Raw genomic sequence first — 27,282 nt, forward strand, 5'->3', positions numbered from 1 at the left:
CCGACAGTCAGTCGTGGACTCAGCTGACTGTACCGGGATGCCGGCATCCACAGCCACTCTGTCTTGGAGGGATTGAGCTTGAGCCTGTTTCTCCCCATCCAGACCCGTACGGCTTCCAAACACCGGGACAGCACTTCGATAGCTTCATTGGGGTGGCCCGGTGTGGATTTGCTTGGATCTGTTTTTAATATTTGTCGCGCTCCTTGGAATGAAGCCCAGTTGAGTACCGTGGTATCAATGTATCAATAAATTTTAAAAATATTTATTTACATTAGCAAAGGATTTTCTAATGAATTTTCTAAGCAAATATACGTGTCTCAAGATAATATTGCAGGATTCAATCTGCGTCGGTCACCGGGACCAGAGGTTTTGTCTTCTGAGCTTTCGTACTTGTGCTGGAGCTCATCTTCAGGGAACTCCTCTCTAGCAGCATGTGTGCTGTTCTGGATGTGGTATTTATATGGTGCCTGTTATATGTAGTTTTTTAGATGTTGATTGGGGTGTGTTGATGGCTGGGCTTCTAAGTCATTGCCTACCATTTGCTTGTACTCCAAGCGATCTTTACAATGCATAATTTGTCCTTGTATGGTAGCCTCTGGGCGACGTGCAGTGCCCACTTGCAGATCTTGGAAAATGCATTCTACAGCTTCTAAAATGTGATTGGTCTTGTACCTTTCTCTCTCTCTTTCTCTCTCTCTCCCCACTGTGCTGTGCAGACATTTTGTCAGACACTGTCAACAGGGTGTACCCACAATCATTCATTACAAGATGAACAAGTGGGCACCGCACATTGCCCAGAGGCTACCATAGAAGGACAAATTATACATTGTAAAGATCGCTTGGAGTGGGAGATATTTCCAAAGTAATCTACCAAATCCCCTGCACAGATTGTCCTTGTGACTATGTAGGACAGACAAGGAGGAAGCTAACCACCAGATTACAAGAAGCGAGTTGTCAGAAAAGAGACCCAAATTCATTGGTAGTCTCACATTGCAATAAACAAGGGCACACATTCAAGTTTGCGGCCACTAAGATTGTTGGACGACCAGGCACAAAAACAGCCAGGGAAGTGATTGAAGTCTGGGAAACAGGCCCCTCGTCAGTCAACAGAGTGCTGATTTACTAGTAGCATATCATATACTTAGAAGGCAAGGGTTAGGCAGCACAAGCCAATGACAGCCAACGACAACCAGCTAATATTTATTTTTAATTTTTTTGCTATGTTGATACTTAGCAAAAATTAAAACCAATGTCAAATAATATTAGACTTGGAATTTTATAATTCACATGAATAACCCTGCATTCTTCAGTTATTTGCTTCACTTTCTGCTTTATATATTTGAGTTGGCAGCCAAAATTTAAACCTGCCGAAGGAAATGGCAGCTTGAATATAAATTCAAAATTCTAGTCCTAGAGCGTATTATGAAGTAATATACTCATCTTTCTCTTATCTTAGTTACATGCATAAAACAAATTTGTTCTGCTAACTTTTATTCCGCTAGAAAATCTATTTTCTTTTCATTGTATCTTGAACAGATTCAAGACCAGGAACACACAGATAATATGAGGCAGGGGTGTCAAACTCGATTTCATTGAGGGCCACATCAGGGTTGTGTTTGACCTTGGGGGGCCGGGGTGGGTGTGGCCAGCTCAACATCATTCATATCGGCACCTGTGGTGGCCCGAGCGCTCTGCCAGAGAAATTGGGCTTCCGATTTCTGAAACTGAACAGAGTTCAATTTTCACTGGCAGAGGGCTGCAGGGGGCTGTCGCAGCCAAAAACAGAGCTCAGGAGCCCGTTTTCTCTGGCAGAGGCACTGCAAGCCAATCCTTCACTGTTTCCAGGGCGGCTCCATGGGCCAGATCTAAGCACCCCACAGGCTGGATCCAGCCCATGGCCATTGAGTTTGACATCCCTGATATAAGGGCTTTGAATGAAAATAATAATAATAATTATATTTGAATAAATATATTTATTTATTATTTGAACAATAATAAATAAACTTAAAAGCATGTCCTTCTCCCAGACACTGGGTTACCTGATTTGATCTCCCTTGCCTGATTTATTCAATATTTGACTCTGGCCAAACCATGAATAAAATTACACTAAAAAGAGGCCTTTCCAGTCTTTCAAATATCCTCTGAGCTTCGGAATAGCTATTGATTTTAGTAAGATAATGGAAGTAACAGAACGGAATTTGCATGCCTCACAAATAAGCACATTGATTCTTTTGCTATATTGTCAAAAAAAATGTCCAGAGAAAAAGCCATTAACCTGTCTGTCTTAGGAAATGAGGTAGTAATAAATCAATCATATTTCAATCCAAATGGCATCTACTCCTATTCGATGGGAGATCGTTCTTGGCTGTAGCCTGACTTCATTTATTGTATTTTATTGCATTGTGGCCATTCAGTACGTGGGAATAAAAGTATAGAAGAAGTTAATACAGCTTTGGTTTGCTGAATATTACTCCATAATAAAGGGAATTGTCAGGAAGCTATCATCCATGTTGGATAGAATTAGACAGCCATTGAAAACAAAAGTTCAAACTTGGCAAAAGCATCAAAGAAGCTTTTCCATTATTAAGACTCAGCCAAGGTGCACCCAAAGTATGTATGTCAGCTCCTGAAAGCTGCTCCTGATGAATTCTTCCAATGGTTCCTGAGTTATGATTAAGACTTGTAAAACTGTAAATGTGGCCTGGATGGGTATAATATATAAATAGACACTACTAATAATTTTTGATGTTGAATGTGAAAGAAAAAAACCTAAATCTTAAGTGACTGAATAATTGACAATTCCATTGCTCACATTTCTCATGTTGGGCTGCTCTTGATCATTCAACATTGCCCTTTCTTTAGAATAATCACTGATAATATGGAGTTAATCTATGGCAATCAAACTAAAAAAACACCTTGTTTATCAACGATCATTACATTAACAAGTAGGAAAGAAAATGTAAAAAAGATTCTCTTCTTTTGTATGATACCTTAGGAGCCCTGGTGGTGCAGTGGTTGAATGCAGTATTGCAGACAAATTCTGCCCACAGCCTGGAGTTTTATCTTGACAGGGCTCAAGGTTAGGACTTAGCCTTCCATCCTTCCAAGGCTGGTAAAATGAGGACCCAGATTCTTGGTGGCAATACGCTGACATTGTAAATCACCCAGAGGGTTATAAAGCACTATGAAGCAGTATATAAGTCTAAAGTGCTATTGCTGTTTCTCAAATTATGAAGTGAGGTGGTGGTTTCAATGTCTTTAAATTTTCCAAAAAGATATAAAAAATGGCCCTCAAACATCAAGCAAGGAAGAACATAAACATAGGGATTCCTACTCTGGTAAATAACTCTTCTGTACTTTGTCTGCTTCTCTTTATCCCAAAGGAGCTAAACCATCTTCCAGTGCACCAAGCGGACAAAAGCAGTTAATTTGCACAAGAAGGGAACTTTTTCTCCATCTGTTTCTCTAGTTCTTGAACTACAAATCCTTTTTCTTCTTACAAATAAAGTTATCTTTATCCTATTTTCCTGAGTTGTTATATCTGCAAATCTCTTTGATTTCTTTGTTGTAACAAGACACCTTTGTTTTCATTTTTGCTGTATGCCCTTCCAGACTATGTACCATTAATATGAACTTCTCAAAATTGTGTTTTCTGCTTTTTTTTGACTTCACCCTTGTCTTTCTCTCATAAAACTGAGAATTACATTCCTGATAGACTGTTAGTGACTATTTGATTGTTTTGTATGCAACTGGCTTCATATATACTTAATGTTACTGCTTTGATGATTATGTATGCAGTAATTTCATTGCTGAATGTCCAGATTGCATAAATCAGTTTAAGGATGTTCAAAACTGGTATTTTAGGAGGCCCAGTTTTTGACAACTGCTGTATTATAAATGTGATTTTTTCATTACTCAATTTTCATGACCCAATTATGTCTTGGAACATTGAAAAAAAAATTATATGTCACCTCTAAAAAGAAGAGAACAGCAAGCACTTGGAAGAGAGGATTTATTTTCCTAATGGTCTGAATTTCATTCCACTCATTTGCTATGAAGTATGTTCTCCATATGCTGACTGGTGCAGAAACACTTCTTATGCCATTTTCTCCTATGAAGAAGAAACGTATGTTAAAGAATTTATTTTGGCCTCAATGACACAAACACCACTAGTTTGATTGCATTAGATTATGTAATTAATTATATAAAATTAATATAAAGCATACCATAGATATTTAATGAAATTAAATAACCTTGTGCATTTTATGTAATCCAGTAGATAAATGTTAAAGATTTGGGTACGCACTCATTAGTTATCCCAGGGGTCTGCAAACTTGGCTCTTTTAAGACTTGTGGACTTCAACTCCCAGAGTCCCTCAGCCAGCTTTGAAGTCCACAAATTTTAAAAGAGCCAAGTTTGCAGACCCCTGAGTTATACAAAAACTGTATAATGGATTTTACATGTTAACCATATGAACAGTACCACAACATGAAAAGAATGTGTACAGTTACTTCATATATAATATGAGAATGAAGATATACTGCAGATGTTGTTACATATGTCTGTACAAAGTAAAGCTCTTCTATATATAAGCACAGAATGCTTAGGATGAGATTTGCACCATTTCTGAAATCAGCAAGTTAATCAACCAAAAACATTTTATACCTTCTACTGCCTTAAGAACTTTTCCTTTTGGACGCTCCCAATCAATGAAAAAGATATCTGTTGTAAGTTGGGAAACAAGCAGATGCAAAAAGTGCAGCGCCTAAAAATCATTAGATGAAAAAAAAAATCCCTTAAAATTATTGTCTTGGAAAAGAAGACAATTCTAGAAAAGCAACCATAACTTAGAATTACATAAAGAAAGGCATTTACACTGCCACCTATCAAATGATAAGAAAAGTCTGGTCTAATACCTCTGGCTCCTATTGCCATCAACAGGAATTGCATGTTTTACATGATGGATGACTTGAAAATTCCCTCTGCAAGCACAATCAGATCGCAGAATTACAAATCACATGAATTAGAAGGGAGTTTATAGGTCATCTTTTCCAAGCCTTCCAATAAATCATCCCTGATTGGCTAGTGATGCAGCTCCATTTGAAAGCTTCCAATAAACAGAAGTCCAGTACCGTTTTGGACGGACTGTTTCATTTAGCAGCTTTTTCCAGTAGGAAATTCCCAGTAATAACACAATTCCTGGTGTATTTATTCAGGTGTAAGTTTCACTGAATTTAAATTTTGCAATTCTAAAGAACACAATTTTTAAATTCTTGTAAAAAGCTATCTGTTTTCCCCCCTACCTATAAGTGCTGAATTATGCTTCACTGATAAGTGCTGAATTTATGCTTCACTGATATTTGCATATCTACTATACTTTCAGATACTTACAGACTGATTAAAAAACCCAAGAGTTTTCAAATAGAAAAAGCATATGCTTTTGTTTTTAAGGATATGGGGAGAAAGGCATGTTCTTTTTCAGTTACAAATATGATAGAATTCAGGCTTATTCTAAAGTTTTCTCCATGCACGTATCACGTCTGACTTAGGGCAGGTCCAAAAGCAATTTCATGTCCCCACTGAAAATTAGGAAGTAAGCATGGGTGACTTTTCAACTAGACTTCAAAAATATATTTAGCAAGAATAGTTGCATCAGCTATCAGGTTCATACTTAGGATTTTAACCTAGTGAACACTAATAAGCTTTTTTCCTCCTCTTCAGACAATAAGGAATGCAAACTGTTTCCAAACTGATACTGATAAATTGTAGACAATTATATTATTGGGAATCAAAAGGGCATATATTTACCTTCAGAACAAAAGCACATCCAACGTAAGAAATGAACTTATCTTCTTGACTTGGCCGAGGTAGTAAAACAGAGACAAACTGCTGTGCCTGAAGAGCAACAAACTCTGTTATACCAAACGATATAATACAATTATGCTTGTTTAATCATACTAGCATATATGTTACTTACAGCATAGCAAAATACTGAAAATAGCAATACTTACAAAGTTGCAAAAGATAATGAACTTGAAAGCAAAATAGGATAGGTACCAACTAGATCTATTATTTTTTTTCAAGTGCACTTAGAGGGGAGAAACTAATGAAAAAGCATCGGAGCAAACAAAAAGATCATTTAGAATGCAGAACTTGCCTGAATTGTCTGATCGGAAAAGGCAAACGAGAAAGTAGAACATATAAATATTCAGATGTCTTAGAATTATATAGAACTGTTTATTCTTTTACAAAAAAGGAGAAAAAAAACTTACTTTAAAAAATATAAGCCAATAAATCCCTGTTCCGACTGTGATGATGAAGAAAACATTTGCAAGGTCTCCGGCATAGAAAAGCAGAAACTTCAAAACTGTCTAAAAATACAAAATTATGTTTTTGTAAGATGCAGTGGAGTGACTTTTCCCCCCAAAGGAAAGGATCAGAAAAGCGACTTCTAAACAGCTGCGCTACATATCAAGAGACTCTTAACATGCACAGGCTTCCCATGCAGGAAAAGTTCAGATTTTGCTGAAATGGATAAATTAATTTCTTTGATTAGAGAAAAGACATTATCTAATTTTATTGCTGACTGGAAGCCTCTTATAAACTATTTGTATAATAATGAAAACTCCTTTTCTGTCACTGATTGCATTCCCTATCATCAACTAAAGTGAACTGAAGAACCTTCTTGGATGAGAAGCGAAACGTCTTCAAAAAAACAAGACAGTCCAGTTGCCTCTTGAAAAAGCACTTTTGGGACTTTTGGATGACTGAGACTCTCCATAGACAATAATGAAAAAAAAAATGCACTTGTGATTTATGATGATTAGATAGGATAGATTTAGAAAGGAAAGTATTATAATGTAACTTTAGAGAGAGGTCAAATATATTTGTACTTAACTGCTATGCTATGAGAAGTATCAGAAGCCACTTCTTTATATTTTTTCCTTTCTTTTTCTATTTGCTTTTAACCCTTTCCCCCCTTTTCTTTCACATTTTGCTTTCTCCTTTCTCCTTTTAGTGTCTACTATTTTGTGTTAGCTTTTAGGTTCTTATTTAAAAGTTTTAATAAAAATTATATATATAGGGGTTTCACAGCTGATTTTTTAAAGAATCTATAGGAGAGATAACAATCCAGCACCCAAATGTGGAAGTGTAGTTAGGAAATATTTTTTCATTAGGTCTTACTATTCAAATAAGCCAACATAAGGCTTGGATATAATACTGTGCTGCTCTTGCTGTATTACATACAACCTTGTCATTAACAGTGAGTTGAAAGAATGCAGGAGTAATGCTACAATGCCACAAAGAATAAATATATTCTTTGCTAAAATGAGATTTAGAATCCCAGGTTATTTGGAAATAATCTTTGTTATGCAGAACATAGAGAATGGATATCCTTCCATTCAGAGATGAGTAATTTAAAGAACCCTTCTGCTGTTTTTCATGAAATTTACTATTTTCTATTTTCATGAAATTTACTATTGTACATACATGCAAGGATTGCATTTTTATATACAAACTATAATTGACACTGGAGTTTTCAGTTTGAAGCTGTTAATGCAGTGCTTACATTCCTTAAAGTTGCAATCTTGGCATAAATGTGCATCCTAAAATATAATTAAACTGAATAGGATTTATTTTTACTAAATGCGATCATAACATCAGTGGGATACAGTACCAAAGTGTTATGTTTAATCAGGTCAGCTTTATGTTGCAGGAAAGTGTCCTAACATATACAAGTAAATAAAAAGGTAAAGGTTCCCCTCACATATATGTGCTAGTCGTTCCCAACTCTAGGGGGCGGTGCTCATCTCTGTTTCAAAGCTGAAGAGCCAGTGCTGTCTGAAGATGTCTCTGTGGTCATGTGGCCGGCATGACTAAATGCCAAAGGCGCATGGAACGCTGTTACCTTTCCACCTAGGGTGGTCCCTATTTTTCTACTTGCATTTTTTACGTGCTTTCAAACTGCTAGGTTGGCAGAAGCTGAGACAAGTAACAGGAGCTCACCCCGTTACATGGCACTAGGGATTTGAACCGCTGAACTGCCGACCTTTCGATTGACAACTTCAACGCCTTAGCTACTGAGCCACATACAATTAAATAATACTAGATAAACTAAGACATCCAACTGTTCATACCTGTAAATCAATCATGGGACTTCCTATACGCCTTTTCCAGCCAGCAGTCTTGAGAAGGGACCATAGAACTGCCAGACCGCCCAGAACACCTAATGCTATCTGCAGGAACAAGTAAGCAAAATCATATGGCTTTGCCTATGGAAATGAGCATCAAGTTTCAAAGAGATTAAAATTTGACGGGAAGAGAATGCTTACATCAGTGTGAATGAGCGCCTCTGACTGGTTCATTTCATAGTTGACTGAGAAGGAAACCTAAACAGTGAAATTGTTAGAATGTTAAAAGAATAATTTCACAAAATAAATCACCTGTAGTTGAGCACCACTGTCCACATAATATTATGTTATGAGTCATAAAATATAATTACTTTAAATAAAATGTACATCATTGACTTCTCATCTATTTGCTAAACTAGTCTTCAGATTTTGGCACAAGAACATCATAACACCACAGACAAAGTTAATGGTGTCAGAAAAATAGTGGCTACAATATGGAAATTTGAACCAGTCATTGGTAAGAAATATTCAAAACAGCCTGGCTTTATACGCAAAACTGGTACTGAGAGATTGTTTTTAAAAATAATACAAGATAGAATGAAAGAAATGTTAACTCAGTGACTCTTGTCTATAGGAAAAAAAAATCTGGGAATGAAAAACTGAGGCACAAAATATCATCATCGCAGACTTACTTTTCTTATATGTTGTTACTCAGAGTCACATTTGTGAGATGGATGGCTAGATATTAAGCATAATTATGGGAGAAATAAGAGACTAAGAAATTGATCAATGTTTAAATAAACCAGAATGGATATTTTTTGAGGATGCACCAGTCTGCAATTATTCATTTTAATGGCCATTCAGTAAACTGGATTAAACAGACAAGAGAACTTAGTATAGAGAACTAAGCTCTGACTTAAAAATATGTAAAATGCCCTTTTCAGTTAATTGTTAAACCTTTGTAATGATCAATATCCAGGGCTTTCCAGTTTATTAAGTTAGTGGAATTATTGATTATTCAGTAGGATCTATCTTGGTCTGGCTAAACTATTGTTAAATTTAGCTGAGAAGCAGGGAAGTGCATTACTTTACCATTACATCCTCAGCATTAGGATTCTGGATGAGAACATCACTGTAGGCAACTGTTATCAGAGGTGGATAGATGGCTCCCCTTTGAGTGTTCTGCACGAGACGAATGCTGCAAAAAGGAATGTAATGGAGCGTTAGCTAGAGAATTGCAATTGGCACCATTGGAAGTAAGGTAACAACTGTGCAATATGTAAGCTCTTTACAGACTGTGCACCCAGTTCTGTTTTGTTTAAACTTACTTTTTCATTATATGTAATGTGCCCAGTATCTCTTTTTTAAAAACAATCTCATTATTCTTTTTAACTCCTAGAACTATGCTTAAATATTCTTATTCACTATAATAAAAGGTATTATTATTACTGTTAATGGAAGATAGGCAAAGGCAGAGACTGGGAAGAAAAGGTGACATGGGGTATAGATCACAGAGGGCAGAAGAAAAGAATGTGGTGCATTAGTTTTGTCCTACTTATTTGATAAAACCTGTCTAAATTTTGACTTGGATGAAATTCAGAAGAACTGAAATATTCTGTTTTTGGGTTAGCAAAACTGCAACCTGCTTGGCTAAACTTCCTGGTCACAGTGTGTTTGTTTGGGGTTAAAACAAACATATTTCTGTTGTATACATCCTTCTACAAAGTATAGATTATAAAATTAAGACAATACACTGGTCTCATGTCTCATCAATAGCACTTACTTTTATCAATGACCGATGGCTATGCTCGGTGGTAAAATCCTCTGCCGCTTGCCACTGGTTCATTGTCCACACATGTGCGGTGTGCATCAGACGTATGCTGAGCCCACGCATGCGCACTGCATGCCAGACGCACACTCCACACATGCATGCACAGTGTGCACCAGATGTACAATGCATGCACATGCACATTCCACACCAAATGCATGCTTTTGGATTTTCTGCTTTTTAAAAAACTTTTAAAACCATTTTTAACTACTGGTTCCAGAGAACTGGTAGTAAAAAAATGTTTAAAAAGTAAAAAAAAAAGTGCAGAAGATCAGCTAAGTGATGCGCAATTGTTGGATTTTTTTTTTTAACTTTTTAAGCATTTTTTTACTATCGGTTTGGGCGAACCGGCCCAAACCAGTAGCATTTCACCCCTGGTTAGATTGTAGCAAGTCAAATATGAAATTAGCTTTTGCTTTGCAGTCCAAGTATAAACCATAGCATTTTTAAAACTACTTCCCATTTCACTGTTTAAGATAGCAAGTTCCCTCTTCAAGAGTAAAATTTGCTGTAATAACTTCCTGAAATTTTCATTTAAGCTCGTATTGTACATATAGGCAAAATATTTGTTTGAACTGAGGATGTTATCGTCAGTATGTGATGGACCATTTTAAATCTATGATCACACTTTATGTAGAAAGAGCAGGATAAATTCTAACGAATTCAACAGAGCTCCCATTTGTGAGGTTTTTTGATGGTTGCAGGGCATTGGGCCATCTTATTTTTGAGCAGTTTTTTTTTCCCTCACAGCAAACTAGTATGTTGGCTCAAAGAAAATTCAAATTTGAATTTGGGAATTTAAAGTTGGGTAGCAACCTATTCAAACTTTATATAATCTTACCTTATAGCTATTTCATTAGCAATTCGGATTACTTTTGGCTGGCTTTCTAAGTCATTTTCTCGTCCACTTAAGGTATCCACCAATAATATACGCCGTGTCAAAAACCAGTTATTCACATTACTGCCTTCAAAAAACATGCAAAATTACAACTTTAGACAAAAAACTTTTAGAAATTACTGAAAGAGAAGGAAAAATAAGGAAACTTACATTGTTTATCACTAATATAGAACAATAACAATGATATAAATCATGTTGAAAAACTTCAGTTGTTCCATATTATTAAATATATTTTAATATATTTACTTTTAAAACTAAAATAAAAACTGAAGTTACTTCAGGAGCACATGTATACTGCTTTTCCTTCTCCCCTAGCATAGCTGCCCTAAGACTGAATTTCTGATTCTGTTTTTAATTAACTATAGTTAACTTTATGTCCAAACCCATATAAACTGTGGCTGGCCTTTTAGTTTACTGAAAACAACTCAATTTCAAACAATCATTTACAAACTGGGATTTTTTTAATAACACTGTTAAATTAATCAGGGCGCAAGTATAAAGTTTCAGTTAACTGAAAACAGAATTAACACTTCTATCCTCCTATTGATAGAGCTGCCTGAATAGTGAAGGAATAGAGAGATTTAAGCCTGATTCTTGTTCACTTAATACCAAATTGGGCTTTGCGTTTTATTCAAATGAGGTCATTATGTATGAATAAGGTTTAGAGTGCCAGTAGAGTTACTGATAAATAATAGCAATAATTTTGAAGAACAAGAAAATGAAATCATACATTTATTACACCTACTTTTTATCTGTCGAATCACTGAGATACGTCAACAGAATATTCTTACCTTGGTTCACAAATATTTCATTATACTTAAGATTCACATTTAACACTGGCACAGCCCAAAGGTATTGCTGTCCATCTTTTTCATCGTGATATTTGAGGAATATATCATAAAATACGGGTTCCGCATAATCCTTTAAAATTTTGGAAACTGAAATTGTACACTGTATCAAAAGAGCAAATGAACATGTACTGTTTTTACTAACATCCAAGAAAACTCAAAAATGGAAAACATTTCGAGGAAAAAGCCTTCCTCTTAAAACATGTATCTTATTATTTTGAAGCAAGCAGAATGACAGAACAAAGAGATTATACAAATGGCTTCAAAAATCTATATACAACTACAAAGTGCCCAGACAGATTTTCCTGGACACATTGAGTAGGACATGAGAGTAACAGCTTCCCTTTCATGATTTCCATTCCTTGGCAATATAGAAGCATCCTGTATCCAAAAGGTATTGAGAACTTTATTCTCAATCAATTGGGCTTATTTTGATAAAATGGACTCAATTACCAAGAGTCATCTTGCATTCCACAGCCTGACACCCTGTGGGAAGAAGTCCCTTTTTCTGCCTATTTTGAATCTTCCTCCAATGACCTTAAATAAATACCAATCAATGGTGGGTTTCAAATTTTTTTACTACCAATTCTGTGGGTGTGGCTTGGTGGGTGTGGCATGGCTTGGCAGGTGTAGCTTGGTGGGCACGGCAGGGGAAAGATACTGTAAAATCTCCATTCCCTCCCCAATCCAGGGGAAGGTTACTGCAAAATCCCCATTTCCTCCTGATCAGCTGGGACTTGGGAAGCAGAGAATAGGTGGGGGTGGGGTCAGTCAGAATTTTTACTACTGGTTCTCTGAACTACTCAAAATTTCTGCTACTGGTTCTCCAGAACTGGTCAGAACCTGCTGAAACCCGCCTGTGATACCAATGTTATGAGAAAGAGAGAAAAGGCAGTCTTTTCACTTAAGAGTTTAGGGCACAGGTCTTCAAACTTGGCAGCTTTAAGACTTGTGGGCTTCAACTACCAGAATTCTCCAGCCAGCATAGCTTGCTGAAGAATTCTGGGGGTTGAGGCCACAAGTCTTAAAGCTGCCAAGTTTGAAGTCCTCTGGTTTAGGGCCTTAATCATGTCCCTCATGTTTTTCCAGTAAATGAAGAATGGCCAAGCTCTGTAACTTTTGCATAGGGGGAATTCAGGGTGTATAGTCAATTTGCTAACAAGGTACTTTTCTGTCATAAACAGTGGATGGATGACAACAGCGTCATCCTCTTCACACTCACAATATTACATTTTATCAAAGCATTTTTTTTTGTACTATCACAGAAGAATATTTGTAGCTCAGGGTTGAAATGAGGGGTCCTTGGTGCTCGCTGAGCTTGGTTGTTTTCTAGCAGATGTTTCATTATCATGCACTGATGATGTTACTTAGTCTGGGTAATGAAACATCTGCAAGAAAACAACCAAGCTCAGAGAGCACCAAGGACACCTTATTTTTTGTAATCAAGGAATCCTTGATAATTTGCAAAACTTCAACAAGGGGTTCCCCCAAATCCCCTTCAATTCACTCCTTGGAAAATTTATCCATTGGGAAAGGTAGTATTTGTTTCTGCACTGTTTCTAATGCTACAGTAATGCTAGTGAGATAGTGCAAATACAACTGTCCACAGCAATTCAGATATGATTTATATAATAGCATTGCAATACATTTTTATGTTTAATGTCCCATTTAATGAGCTGTAGAACAGAATCATTAACATTTTTATTGAGTTAAATATCTTAAATATTTAAAAATTGGAAGGTATTTTTTTAAAAAAATCAGTAAGATTATAATAGTGATGTTCCTGTTTCAGTATTTTAAGTATTTAATAGTTATTTCAGTATTTTATACTTAAGTAAAAATATGAGGAAAAATAAAACAAAGAAAAGGAGAAAGGCATAGAATAATACAATTGCACACATAGCAGGGTAATGTTAACATGTCTATGTTAATACTTCTTTTTAAAAAAAGAATGTTGTTATTTGTGTTGGGTAAGTTTTACACTGAGATAAGGATTGAAGTAAAAATTCAAAATAAATTTAATATGATTAAAATAAATATTAAAAATAATTTTAAAAAATAGAAAAAAATTGCCTATAAGGAAAAGCATTCAAGCAACCACCGTCTTTTATTCTCCCCACTCTTTTTTCTCTAAGTACTACTTAAGTATTTTTATACTATGCCTTATACTTCCACAATCATTATTCATTTCTGTTTAGATAATTTTAATTTTAAAAAAATCAACAGGAGAACTCTCAAATTTAACACTGAGTGAATTGTTGATGGTGTTTTTGAGTGCACTTTCAGGTAGTACTGATTTTTCATGCCTTGCTGATTCTAAAAAGCCCTTTTATTATAATATATTTGGAGTTCAGGCCTGGCATAAAAACCAATAACACCACCAAATTCTGAACTGCACAATATGCAGTATATTACCACTTCTTAGTTAAAGTTATGTGATCTCCAAATATAAAGTATCAGACTATTTTCAACTGTATTCATAGTGTGTCAATCCAGAAAGATCTTATATCCGTCAGTCCATATGAGAGCATAGAACTTTATACAGGAACAGCACAACAACGCGGCATTATTTTCTTCTCTAGCCTTAATTAATGTTTATGTTATGAATCTTAAAAACAAAAACAAAAAACTATGCATACCTTTTGTTGGTAGGTTGTTCCAAACTTATAAGCAGCATTCAGCCTAATTAATGTGTCTGGACAAAGCTGTTTTTTAAAGAAAACATTTAGCATTCTTCATTATAATATTCTCAGGTTTTTAAATAAATGTTACATTCATTCCTTTTTTTAAAAAAAGAAGGTAGAGGAGTTATGCTTACACGAAGACAAAATGCAGTCCTTGCCACTTTGGATTTTTAATTTGAAGCACTACAGATAATCTTTGACTTATGACCATAATTGAGCCTGTGACAAGTCGTGACAGTCATCAAGGGGATCATCATGGGACTGCCCCCAATTTTATGACCTTTTTTCCCGACAGCCGTTAAACAGATGCAGGGTTGCAAAACAAACTGATTATTTGCTAGGGGGTATTTTTTTGCTGGAAACTGGAAATAAACAAGCAAACCTTAAAGCAGTGGTTCCCAACCTTTTCTTGTTTGAGGCACAACCTTTTCTTGTTTGAGGCACCCTTGGAAAGCCTTTCAAAAGTTCCCGGCACCCTTATAAGGAAATAGATATTTAAAATCTCCGTAGCTCAAAAGTTCCCGGCACCCTCAAAAGATCTCACGGCACCCCTTAGTGCCGCGGCACACTGGTTGGGAACCACTGCCTTAAAGGTTGCCACACTCCCAAATGCAGTTACATGATTGAATGTGTGTGGCTGTCAGAACTGTGTGTTTTGGTCATTACGTACCTTTTGTGGGGTTCATCCAGTGGTGAAATTCAAATCTTTTTCCTACCTGTTCTGTGGGCGTGGCTTGGTGGGCATGGTGTGCCTTGGTGGGCAGGGGAAGGATACTGCAAAATCTCCATTTCCACCCCACTCCAGGGGAAGGATACTGCAAAATCCCCATTCCCTCCCCACTCTGGGACCAGCCAGAGGTGATATTTGCCGGTTCTCCGAACTACTCAAAATTTCCGCTACCAGTTCTCCAGAACTGTCAGAACCTGCTGGATTTCACCCCTGGGTTCATCGTAAATTTGAATGGCTGCTAAGCTTGTAAATTGAGCACTAATTGCACCAGGGATATCAAAACTATCTTTATTGTAAAAATTACATTAACAGTTTGACGGAATTTTTCTCTTCCTCTCCTTTTTACTCTCTGGAAAATTAGGGAGGGTCCCTTCTGAATTGCTTCCTATGCCCTGCCCCTTCTGAGTTCTGGGATACCTTTTACATGATGGTTGCCCACTCTGCGGCTCTTCCTTTTGTCTCCCAAGATCATTTCCACATACTATTACAGGTAATCCTCAACTTAAAACCATTTGTTTAATGACTGTTTAACGTTATGACAGTTCTGAAAAAAAGTGACATGACTTGTTCTCAACCTCTTACCACCACAGCATTTCTGTAGTCATGAGGTCAAAATTCGAGGCTTGGCAATGTATTTAGGATGGTTTTAGCACCATGGGATCACATGGCCATTTGCAGACTTCTCAGGAGGCTTCTAACAAGCAAAATCAATGGGGAAAGCCCAATTTACTTAACAATCATGTGTGATTTGATGATCACAACAAAAAGATCCTAAAATCAGATGCAACTTACTTAATGACAACTGAGTGACAGAAGTTCTGTATTTGTAGACATAGGTTGAGAACTATCTGTACATTTTCCTACCAATGGTTTCAGAAAGCTACACAAAGCTAGGCCTCCACACATTTTATATTTTGAGTCTATGCTGATTGGATTCAAACTGCAAACATGTGGATTCATAACTAGAAAGGTAGCAATGATGTCATAGTCTCCATGGAACTGCTTCTGTGATTAGAATAGACTAAAACAGATTCTTCCGTATCCTAATTCTTGGGCACCCCTGTCTCTGCTTGGGAGGAGCTCTCAGAAATAGGCAGGAGTGGTGATGGGAGAAGGAAAGCAAATGGAAGTTCACTTATGTAATGTTACATTTAGTCCTGTTTAAATTCAGTCAAAGCCTTTTTTTTAACCATAACAAATTTGTTCTACTAGATTTCAATAGACAGGTTTGACTAAATCTGATCCTATATTGCTAACCCAAATTAATACAAGGTGATAGGTTCTTCCCTTACCTGTAAAAGACCATCTTCTAAATGTTGCCATTTCAGAAAATTTCCCATTGCATCGTATGAAGCTGCAATAAAATCTAATTTTACATCCTGTAAAAAAAAAAGCGCTTTCAAGTTCTAGATTCTTGCAACTTAGGCACATCTTTTATGCAAGATCAAAAAGAAAATCAGAATGTTATTAACATTTCATGTTGCAATTTTTTAACTGTATAAGAAAAACTAAGAATGAAGTACTAAATGTAAATTCCTACCACTCCACTTACTGTGTAAGGTCACCTTATGGAAACATTATTATGGAGAGGCAAAAGTTTCTTATTCTTTCTTATTCTAAAAATATGAAAAGGAACAGTGGCCATAATTTTAATGTAAAGAAGTGCTACAACTTACCAATATAGACTTGCAGCTATAAGATAGAACTGTCTCAGCAAAACAGATAACATGGAGATATATTTTTAGATCTTAATTAAATGCATGATTATTCATACTGTATAATATGTATATGTATAAATTAATGTCTGCCTGTCATAAGTACGCTTGAAAATTCTTCCTCTTGCCTAAAATATTTCCAAGAAAAAAAGTCAAAACCCAACAATAAAACTTATAAATGTCTGTGAAGTAAATGAAATTAGTTTATGTAAAATTAAATCCTAATAAGCTGATTTGACCCAGCATACGTATTTATTTCCCCATTTCTCCTTCAAATAATGAATACCTGAAAATAAAACATCTTGGTCATTTCAAATTATATGAAGAGATCTAATATAACTGTAAAATAGATTTTTATGTTCTATTTTTAAGTTACATATTCAAAAGTAGTCTATACCAGCGGCCCCCAAATTTTTGGCCACCAGGGGCCAGTTCTGTGGAGGTTTTTCCACGGACCAGAGAGGGCGAGGTTTCGTGTGCTGCCTGCATCCTGTGGATGGGGCTTCATTTGTTTGTGCAGCCTGGTTTATGACATGCTATGGACCTGTGTTGTTCCACAGACCGAGGTTGGAGACCCCTGTTTTATGCTACAATAAATGACATATCCTCAAGAAATGAACTAATACATTAAAGCAGTCCCCTGGATAAATTAATCATTACAAAACCACATCAGGGACAAGTCTAGATTGAGAAAAAAGAGTTTTCACTGCAGGGAACCTACCTCATCTTTTTCTTTAAAAGTGAAGCTAGTAGGAAACTCTGTTCCATCAAGAACCTGGGATGCTAAGCCTGGTTGGTCACCATAGAAAAGCCATGGAAGAGACTGTCTCCTGCAAACAATTATGCAGAGTTTACTGCAACCTATCTATGACAAAAGCATATAGCGTACAATTCAAAAGAATGACTGACAAAGACAACATACCAAAATGATATTGAATGAACAGTACCAAGTCCAACCGTGTTTGCAAACACATATTGAAACAAACCACATGCATCAGGAGTGGCAGAGTTCAAACTATTCATGTTCATAACACACATATTTCCTAAGGCTTGGCAAGATGTAAGATTGGAATATAGCTGAAAGAAAATAAGCCAACAATTATGAATAGTGCAAAATTATATAAAAGATTTAAAAAGAAAACAATGTTTTCTCTTGTGAATGAAAGAAAATAAATGGGTTGTTTTCTAACGTTATGTTCCATACAGTTAGTCCTTGACTTACAATCCAACCGATAACAGAATTTCTGTTGCTAAGCAATGTGGTTGAAAAGCAATGTGACTGCACTGTTTAGGGATAGCAATCCCTGTCATCCCAGTTGCTGCAATTGGCCATGTGACCCCAGGGTGCTAAAACCAATGGTTGTTAGGCGAGTTTCTCATAACCAAGTCAGTGGGGAAGCTAGCGAAAAGTTGCAAGCCCCAGGTGGCTTGTAAGCAACTTAGCAGGCAGGTAAGAGCTGCTGCAGGGTAGGGTAGGGTAGAAGGGGGTGCATGTGGGTGCAAGGGAGATGTGAAGTGGTTTGGAGAGGGTGCACGAGAGTGAGACAAGATTTGGGGAGGGTGCAAGGCAGGCATGGAGGGTACAGAGGATGTGTGAGTGGCCAGTGCAATGTGAGCTCAAAGGCCCCGAGGGAGGGTGCATGTGTGAAGGTGACTTAGCTCAGCAACTTGTGCTCATTCCTGCTGGCTTCCCCACGGATTTTTTAGAGAAGCTGGCATGGAAGGTTGCAAATGGCTATCATATGATCACAAGGCATTGTAACTGGTCCTAAGTGTGAGCCTGTTATTAAGGGCTCAGATTGTGATCACATGACCACAGGGATGTTGGGATGTGACATTAACTTTATGACTGTGTTGAGATGGAAATTCTGGTCCCAACTGCTACTATAACCTAAGAACTGTATAAATTATACACAGATTAGAAATGTTTATCAATAATTTTGTTCAAAAAGAAAATTAATTTAATACATACCCAGCAAGCAGCTGCTGATGCTTGAAGATTTTTATAAAACCATTCTGATCTCAATGTGATGCCCTAGAAATGGAATAGTTCAAATTATTACAAGTTTGTTGTTGTTTTAATTATTTAGTCATATCCAACTCTTGGTGACTTTGTAGGCAACTTATATATAGGCCTGATGCCTTGTCAAGTGAAGTGTCTTTCAAGTTGTTGGCTGTTCATCTTTGTATCAGCTTTACATGCTGATCAAGCCAGCATGTTCTTTGCATGCCCTTTCTTCTTGTTCCGTTAACCATTCCTAGCATCATTGATTTCTCTAATGAATTTGCATGCATGCTGAAGGTATCTTAGTATAATTCTACAAACATATTCTTGTCAGTCAGTCCCAGATATAAACAAAAGATTGCACTCTCATGACTTTTTCCTTCAAAGAATCAGCAACACTTGATTTGATAGCAACCAAAATTAAATTTAATAGCATTTTTCAACTACTTGAAAACCTGTCAAGACTTTGGATACAGATTTATCGAAAGACAACTTCTGAATGAATATTAGAGGAATTTACAGTATCAGGTTTCTTACATAAGAAAATTCATTAGTAAAATCAAATCTATTGGTGGATTTTCATTCATTAGATGCATTCAAATGAGGTTGGAAAGTTATGACATGGATGTTTTGACAAAGATTTCGGCACTAAATTGGATTACATGGTCAAGTGCCTTCTTTTGACTTTTGTGTCTGTGGTTCTATTGCACACGAAACTTAGCTTTTATGTCAATATGCTGCGGGTAAAAATGATGTATTTATGTAATTGTGGGAGCTTAAAATCAACAATTCTTTTACATCCTGAGTCCAATGCTTTTGTAAATCATATAAAAATCTGACAATAACTTACTAGTTTTCCAAATCGAACAGTTGTAATTCCCTTTGGAGGGAAATTTCCGGTGCTTGTGAAACATAAACCTCCTGTCTGAAATTGAAAATAAATAAATCTTGTCAGGAACATATATATTTTAAAGATAGAGGTCTTATCCTAGAGAAGCCCTTCTAAAAATAAGGAAGTTTCTTTTACACTGAAGATCCAATAATAGATGTAGCTCAGAAAGAAAGCCACTTGAATTTCAGTAATTCACCATTTCTATGAGTGTCCTATACTATCTCCCATTCAAAGCAGAGTGAGGAAAGAATTTTGGAGGGCATTTTTGTCTCACTTTAGTTTCACTGATATTCCACTGATATCTAGATTTAGTACAGCAACGTAATTCAGATTTAGGCATGCAAAACCTAACTCCCATCCCTTCCACCACAGTCCCATGTATATCCTGTAAAAACTCCAACAAATTGGGAGTGTCATATGTAGTGGGAAGAAACTGCAGTCTGGTTGCTGAATTACAAATGGGCTGGACCTGAAAGATAAATGGTTCCTCCACATTATTCTAGAGAACTGATGAAAAGTAGATGCATGCAGCTTATGTGAACAAACCTCCATATTCAATACAATGAACTATGATTACTTATTAAATGTATACCCCTCCGTGGTCAAAAATCATTGAAAGTGGCTGTTTTTATTATCTGCTTTTTGTTACACTTACTAAAATATTTGGCTCAGAACAGCTACATGATTTGTTAATGCTGATGAATGTCGGTTGACATCTTTTGCACCTACAGAAGATAAAATGAAATGTGAAAAATGTACATAGAGTTTAAAATTGAATAATCTTAAATAAAGGATACAATGGTTCTTAGGTTAATAAAGGTGAATAAATACAGTATTTATTCTTAGGTGAATAAATACAGTATCTCTCAGTATCATGGCAAAGCTATGTACTGCACTAGAGTTAAATCAATGTTGAAAAGTCAGCCTGCAAATAGGGTTGAATTTACATTTGGCAAACATTAGTTTTATTTCAATTTTACAAATTTAATGAGAATAAATAAGAAATGCCAATGTTGTTTCCTAATTCAATATACATCTTATATAAATATACTTACATGTTATTTAATGCATTTGCAATTGAAAATGACTCTTCCTTTCCATCACACTGAACACATAATGCAGCTTTCAGTAGTGAACCATTAATATTTCTTTCCACTTAAAAAAGTACAAGAATATTAGTAATAATATTACTATAGATACCCTATTATACTTAAATATAATGGATAATATATGAATACCATGTATATTTAAAATACATTTTTAAAAATAGCAACTCTATAAAATTGAGTTGACATTGCTTAATTAATGCTTAATGACTCCGAATTTGGAGATCTTGGTCATGATCTTTCCAGGAATTACCCTGAATAATGAAAAATTAACTTTGTGTAAATATGGAAGTGCTTTCCGTTCACGTACGATCACTTATTTCTATCAGGTATTTTATAGGAAAAAAATCAGCTTACATGTTTTTAAAAGAAAACTTTATTTTTAATTATATAACAACAAAATCTATGTTGTAAGTCTCTCTCAACACTATTCTATGTTGCAACTTTCATCAAAGAGAAAAATGGTATCATAATCAAACTTGCTGAAAAAGTATAAATTCAGAGGAAGAACATACTTTCAGAGAACAGATTTTATTTTCAATTTGGGAAAATAAAAGAGGTCAGAAGATCCTGAAAACCATTAAATCAAAGACACTGACAGTTTGTGTAACACAGCAGGTTTGCTTTGCTGTAAAATTATCAGTGATTTCTAAACGAGATGTTTCATTTTAGCGAAGAAGAATAAAGCCATAAAATTTACATTCAGTTATTATTTGGAATAGTAGATCTGAAAAAAAAAAAAGAATTGTTTTATTTTTAAAATACAAATTGGAAATATATAATTATATTCCTTTTGTTCCTGGAATAAATAAAAGTTTAGTTCAGTTCTTCACTGAAATAAAATGTTAAAATATATCTCACATATGTTTCTACATATATTTGCCTGGAAAAATAAACAAATAAGCATAAAATAATTGTAAAATTCGTACCTAGAATCTCATTCTTAGTGCATATACATTTTCCTTCTATAGTTAAGCCACTAGGACAAGTAATGCAGTCCCATCCATCTTGAGTAACTCCATTCTAAATGAAAGAGTAAACTTATTTAAAACTCACTTTGAAGCTTGTAATATAGAAAAAAACAAAATTATTCTTTTTTTCTAATAAAAATATTTTAGGTTGATTTTACCATGGTTTCTGGACATTTTTCACACGTAATAGAAGTTCCACCTTTATCAAAAACTTTTTTGAATCCTGGAAGACAATCACATGATGTACCTGAAAAATACACAATACCTTGTTGTATTATATGCTTCAAATTAAATATTTGCTTTAATACGGATATGACTGAAAGAGATCTCTTAAATTTCTCTACCTATGTTGCCTTCAAAAGTTTTTAAGGAACCTTCCAACAGTTATGCTGGGTTTTCTGGTGAACAATGTATTCTGGAAAAATATGAGGATAAATCATAAAGGTAGCTTACTGGTATTCCAAGCCAATAAGATATGTTAACTACAGGTAGTCCTTGACTTACATTTAGGGACTGTTCAAAGTTACAACAGCAATGAAAAAAGTGACTTATGACCATTTTTCACATCTATGACTGTTGCAGTATCCCCTTGGTCATGGGATCAAAATTTGGATGCTTGGCAACTGGTTCATATTTATGAAAGTTGCAGTGTCCCAGGGTCACATAATAAGCTTTTGCAATCTTTCTGTCAAGCAAAGTCAATGCGGAAGCCACTTAACAACCGTGTTACTCATTTAACAACTGCAATGATTCACTTAAAAACTGTGACAAGAAAGGTCGTAAAATGGGGCAAAACTCATTAATATTAACAAATGTTTTGCTTAGCAACTTAATTTTTTGGCTCACTTGTGGTCATAAATTGAGGACTACCTGCATTTGAAAGACTCTCTAAAAGTTCTCTGTCCAGTGCACCATTTTTTATTAAGTTTATTATTATTTCTGTTTTCATTGGTTTTAAATATTTTATGTTCATTGCCCAGAGAAGCAATTACGAGGTGGATGTCTATATAAATTAAATAAATGGCAATCATTTTTCTAAAGTAATCTTCATTTTTCCTAGGTAGCATGTTGGTTTGACAGTAGTTATTCTATAGCAGATTCCAGTACTAGAGTCAAACCTGAAAAAAGAGGCAATCTTGAGATCCCAAAAATTCAGAGAACTGACAGAATCAGCTTTTGAAATGTTCTAAACAAGGTGCCTTTAGCGGGTTTCCACTGTCCTTTACTACTAGTGGGAATCCATTGATATTGAGATGAATCAATAGATGGAAAGGGGATTAAGTTTCTTCCCTTCTACCCAGAGGCCACCTTTATTTTCCATAGAAAGAATCTACAGTTTAATAGCAATAGGGAAAAGTTGTTTTCCTTTTTCTTCCAAATATAACGCTCAAGATTAATGGAAGATAGGGCTTAAATGTAAGAATGTGTGAATGTAAATATATACATGTAATTTTTCCATCCACCCATTTGCAATCTCCAGAGCTAAATAAGGTTGCCTGGCCATCATCCAGAGAGAATAATAGTGGGCATTTGTCCAATAATCCCAGCATTTAGTATTTCTCTGTCTGGACAGAGAATGACTGTACAAAGGATCTAGCTCCAGCAAAATATTTGGCACCTTCTATTTACTCACACACCCTCAGTATGAAGCAAGAACTGGAGAACATCAGGCTTGTTGTTCACATTATGTGGGGTTTTGTCCAGTGGTGAAATTCAAATTTTTTTACTACCGGTTCTGTGGGCATGGCTTGGTGGGCATGGCAGGGGAAGGATACTGCAAAATCTCCATTCCCACCCCACTCCAGAGAAAGGATATTGCAAAATCTCCATTCCCACTCCACTCTGGGGCCAGCCAGAGGTGGTATTTGCCAGTCCTCCAAACTCAAAATTTCCGCTACCAGTTCTCCAGAACCTGTCAGAACCTGCTGGATTTCACCCCTGATTTTGTCCTTTTATTAACAAACAATTTGTTTGTTAATAAACACATTTTAAAGCAATTTCACCATCTTGCTTAATTTCGCCCTGTGGTCATATATGTATTATTTTCCCTGGAGGTGATCCAATGACAAGGAGCAGCTACTCTTCCTGATCTGCCCATTAGTTACAAAATGTCCAAAAGATGCTAGGTGATCAAAGCACAACTATCTGCTCTTTTGGTGAAATAAATGAACCTGCAATTCTACATGCACTTATGTAGAAGAAGTGCATGTAGAAGGTCCATTGAATTAAGTGCAACTTCTGAATGAACCTTTTAAAAAGCTCCGCCCTCCATCAGGCTGAACCTTCAGGTAGTCTTACCCTGAGCGCTTTGCTTCTGAAACTCCCCACAACGTCTGCAGTCTAAGCTGGCGATATCGAAGTACTGAGCCACAGTGCAGCTCTGTGGATCGCGCAAGGGGAGGAAGAAGCCGCGACCCGCGCTCAACGGGAGCATCACCAGCGCCGCGGCAAGCCACCGCCGCAACGTCGCCATGGCTACTGAACCTTCGAACCCGCCCCCCCCCATCGAGAACTCTGGTTGGAAAGGCAAGTTTGAAACGCGAACTACGGAACACCAAGAGGGTTAAAAAAAAATCGCAGGCGTACACAGGACCACTTTCTCCCGTCTCCGTATTCAGTAAAAGTATCGCGAGGTCCTGCGGCTCATTCAACGAAAGGTGGTTCAATTTTAAATGGAATCCTTGCAATGGAAGAATAGCAGTCCATGAAAATTAGATCATAGTCTGCACTTCTTCCCCCATGTTATTATTTTTGTTGAATTAAAACAAAATATTGAATTTAAAAAACACTAATTGAGAATGTAGTGCATATAGTATTTTGCTACCTATGAGATTTTAAATAAAAAAAAACTGTCAACATCACTTATACAGAAGATGGTAAGTATTAGGACATCATTGATATGATTAAATGGATGGTTGCAAAAATTTATTAAATTTAGCTTTTATTTTCACAGCTCTTTTTTGGTGTAATAATCTTTGAGCAGTAGTTTTAAGTACTTCTGTGTAAGGGATTATGTACTTATTAAATACTTCACAGTGATTTTCAGTAACATTTTTCAGGTAATGATTTTAATAATAATAATAATAATAATAATAATAATAATAATAATAATAATAATAATAATAATAATAATAATAATAATAATAATAATAATAATAATAATTTAATTTGTATACCGCCCTTCTCCCAAAGGACTCGGGGCGGTGAACAGCCAAAATAAAATACAAAAGGAACAATACATACAATAATAAGAACAACCCTTAAAAAAACTTATTCAAATGGCCAAATTTAAAATACAATAACACCCTATAAAATTGACAAAAATTTAAAACCCATAAAATCAAATTAAAATTTAAAAAAAATCAAGCCAGTCCAGCAAGGCGGAATAAATAGGTTTTAAATTCGCGGCGAAAGGTCCTAAGGTCAGATAGTTGTCGAAGTCCAGGGGGAAGTTCGTTCCACAGGGTAGGAGCCCCCACAGAGAAGGCCCTCCCCCTGGGGGCCGCCAGCCAACATTGTTTGGCTGACGGCACCCTAAGGAGTCCCTCTCTGTGAGAACGCACCGGTCGTTGGGAGATAGAGGACGGCAGTAGACGGTCCCGTAAGTATCCCGGTCCTAAGCCATGGACGCTTTAAAGGTGGTAACCAATACCTTGAAGCGCACCCGGAAGACAACAGGTAGCCAGTGCAGTCTGCGCAGGATAGGTGTTACATGGGAGCTCCGAACTGCTCCCTCAATAACCCGCGCAGCCGCATTCTGGACTAACTGGAGTCTCTGGGTGTTCTTCAAGGGGAGCCCCATGTAGAGAGCATTGCAATAGTCTAAGCGAGAGGTAACAAGAGCATGAGTGACCGTGCATAGGGTATCCCGGTCCAGGAAGGGACGCAACTGGCGGATCAGGCGAACCTGATAAAAAGCTCTCCTGGAGACGGTCGTCAAATGGTCTTCAAAGGACAACCGCCCATCCAGGAGCACGCCCAAGTTGCACACACTTTCCATTGGGGTCAATGACTCGCCCCCAACAGACAGCCGCATCTGCCGGCATCCACAGCCACTCCATCTTGGAGGGATTGAGCTTGAGCCTGTTCCTCCCCATCCAGACCTGTACGACTTCCAAACACCGGGACAGTACTTTGATAGCTTCGTTGGGGTGGCCTGGGGTGGAAAAGTACAGCTGCGTGTCATCAGCGTACAGTTGGTACCTCACCCCAAAACCACTGATGATCTCGCCCAGCGGCTTCATATAGATGTTGAACAGGAGGGGCGAGAGAATCGATCCCTGCGGCACCCCACACATGAGGCACCTCGGAGTCGATCTCTGCCCCCCTATCAACACTGTCTGCGTCCAGTCAGAGAGGTAGGAGGAGAACCACCGATAAACGGTGCCTCCCACTCCCAACCCCTCCAACCGGCGCAGCAGGATACCATGGTCGATGGTATCGAAAGCCGCTGAGAGATCTAATAGGACCAGGGCAGAGGAGTAACCCTTATCCCTGGCCCTCCAGAGATCATCCACCAACGCGACCAAAGCCGTCTCAGTACTGTATCCGGGCCGGAAGCCGGACTGGAACGGGTCTAGATAGACAGTTTCATCCAGGTACTGGGGTAATTGACGTGCCACCGCACTCTCTACAACCTTCGCCGTAAAACGAAGGTTGGAGACTGGACGGTAATTTCCTAAAACAGCTGGGTCCAGGGAAGGCTTCTTGAGAAGAGGTCTCACCACTGCCTCTTTCAAGGCAGCAGGAAAGACCCCCTCCTGCAAAGAAGCATTTGTAATTCCCCGGAGCCAGCCTCGTGTCACCTCCTGCGTGGCCAGCACCAACCAGGAGAGGCACAGGTCCAGTAAACATGTGGTGGCATTCAACCTTCCCAGCAACCTGTCCATGTCCTCGGGAGTCACAGGGTCAAAACTATCCCAAACAGTCTCAACAAGACGGGTCTCGAAACATTCGCCTGGATCTACCCAATTTTGATCCAATCCATCCCGAAGCTGAACGATTTTATCGTATAGATAACCGTTAAACTCCTCGGCACGCCCTTGTAATGGGTCCTCCCGCCCCTCGTGTTGAAGGAGAGCGCGGGTCACCCGAAACAGGGCAGCCGGGCGGTTATCTGCCGACGCAATGAGGGAGGAAACGTAAGAACGCTTTGCATCCCTCAATGCCACTAGGTAGGTCCTACTATAGGACCTAACTAGTGTCCGGTCAGCCTCAGAACGGCTGGATCTCCAGGCACTCTCTAGGCGTCTTCTCCGGCGTTTCATCTCCCTCAGCTCCTCGGAGAACCAAGGAGCTGGTTGAGACCTGCGCCGGGTCAGAGGCCGCAAAGGCACGACACGGTCCAAAGCTCCAGCCGCAGCCTGTTCCCAGGCCGCGACTAGTTCTTCAGTCGTGCCGCGGGCCAGATTCTCGGGTAACGGCCCAAGCTCCGTCAGGAACCTCTCTGGGTCCATCAGGCGCCTGGGACGA

At 37.4% G+C, this 27,282-nt stretch overlaps 1 protein-coding gene across 1 annotated transcript in view; it reads right to left on the minus strand.

Annotated features, from left to right (window-relative positions):
* TMEM67 (transmembrane protein 67) overlaps positions 1 to 24,300 on the minus strand; it is a 37,308-nt gene extending 13,008 nt beyond the window's left edge. Inside the window, exons 1-20 of the mRNA XM_058177499.1 lie at positions 24,109 to 24,300; positions 21,969 to 22,057; positions 21,769 to 21,862; positions 20,789 to 20,888; positions 20,389 to 20,458; positions 19,692 to 19,766; positions 18,809 to 18,871; positions 17,759 to 17,913; positions 17,558 to 17,666; positions 16,414 to 16,500; positions 14,347 to 14,412; positions 11,651 to 11,810; positions 10,803 to 10,926; positions 9,226 to 9,331; positions 8,335 to 8,391; positions 8,140 to 8,238; positions 6,274 to 6,372; positions 5,810 to 5,896; positions 4,667 to 4,766; positions 3,972 to 4,111 (exon numbers count right to left, since the gene is read on the minus strand). Of these exons, the coding sequence (XP_058033482.1) occupies positions 3,972 to 4,111; positions 4,667 to 4,766; positions 5,810 to 5,896; positions 6,274 to 6,372; positions 8,140 to 8,238; positions 8,335 to 8,391; positions 9,226 to 9,331; positions 10,803 to 10,926; positions 11,651 to 11,810; positions 14,347 to 14,412; positions 16,414 to 16,500; positions 17,558 to 17,666; positions 17,759 to 17,913; positions 18,809 to 18,871; positions 19,692 to 19,766; positions 20,389 to 20,458; positions 20,789 to 20,888; positions 21,769 to 21,862; positions 21,969 to 22,057; positions 24,109 to 24,283 (2,055 nt within the window). The 5' untranslated portion in view covers positions 24,284 to 24,300. The remainder of the gene's footprint in view (positions 1 to 3,971; positions 4,112 to 4,666; positions 4,767 to 5,809; positions 5,897 to 6,273; positions 6,373 to 8,139; positions 8,239 to 8,334; positions 8,392 to 9,225; positions 9,332 to 10,802; positions 10,927 to 11,650; positions 11,811 to 14,346; positions 14,413 to 16,413; positions 16,501 to 17,557; positions 17,667 to 17,758; positions 17,914 to 18,808; positions 18,872 to 19,691; positions 19,767 to 20,388; positions 20,459 to 20,788; positions 20,889 to 21,768; positions 21,863 to 21,968; positions 22,058 to 24,108) is intronic.
* Between the last annotated feature and the right edge of the window lie 2,982 nt (positions 24,301 to 27,282).

This window comes from Ahaetulla prasina, chromosome 3 (assembly GCF_028640845.1).
Source record: "Ahaetulla prasina isolate Xishuangbanna chromosome 3, ASM2864084v1, whole genome shotgun sequence".
NCBI classification, from domain to species: Eukaryota; Metazoa; Chordata; class Lepidosauria; order Squamata; family Colubridae; genus Ahaetulla; species Ahaetulla prasina.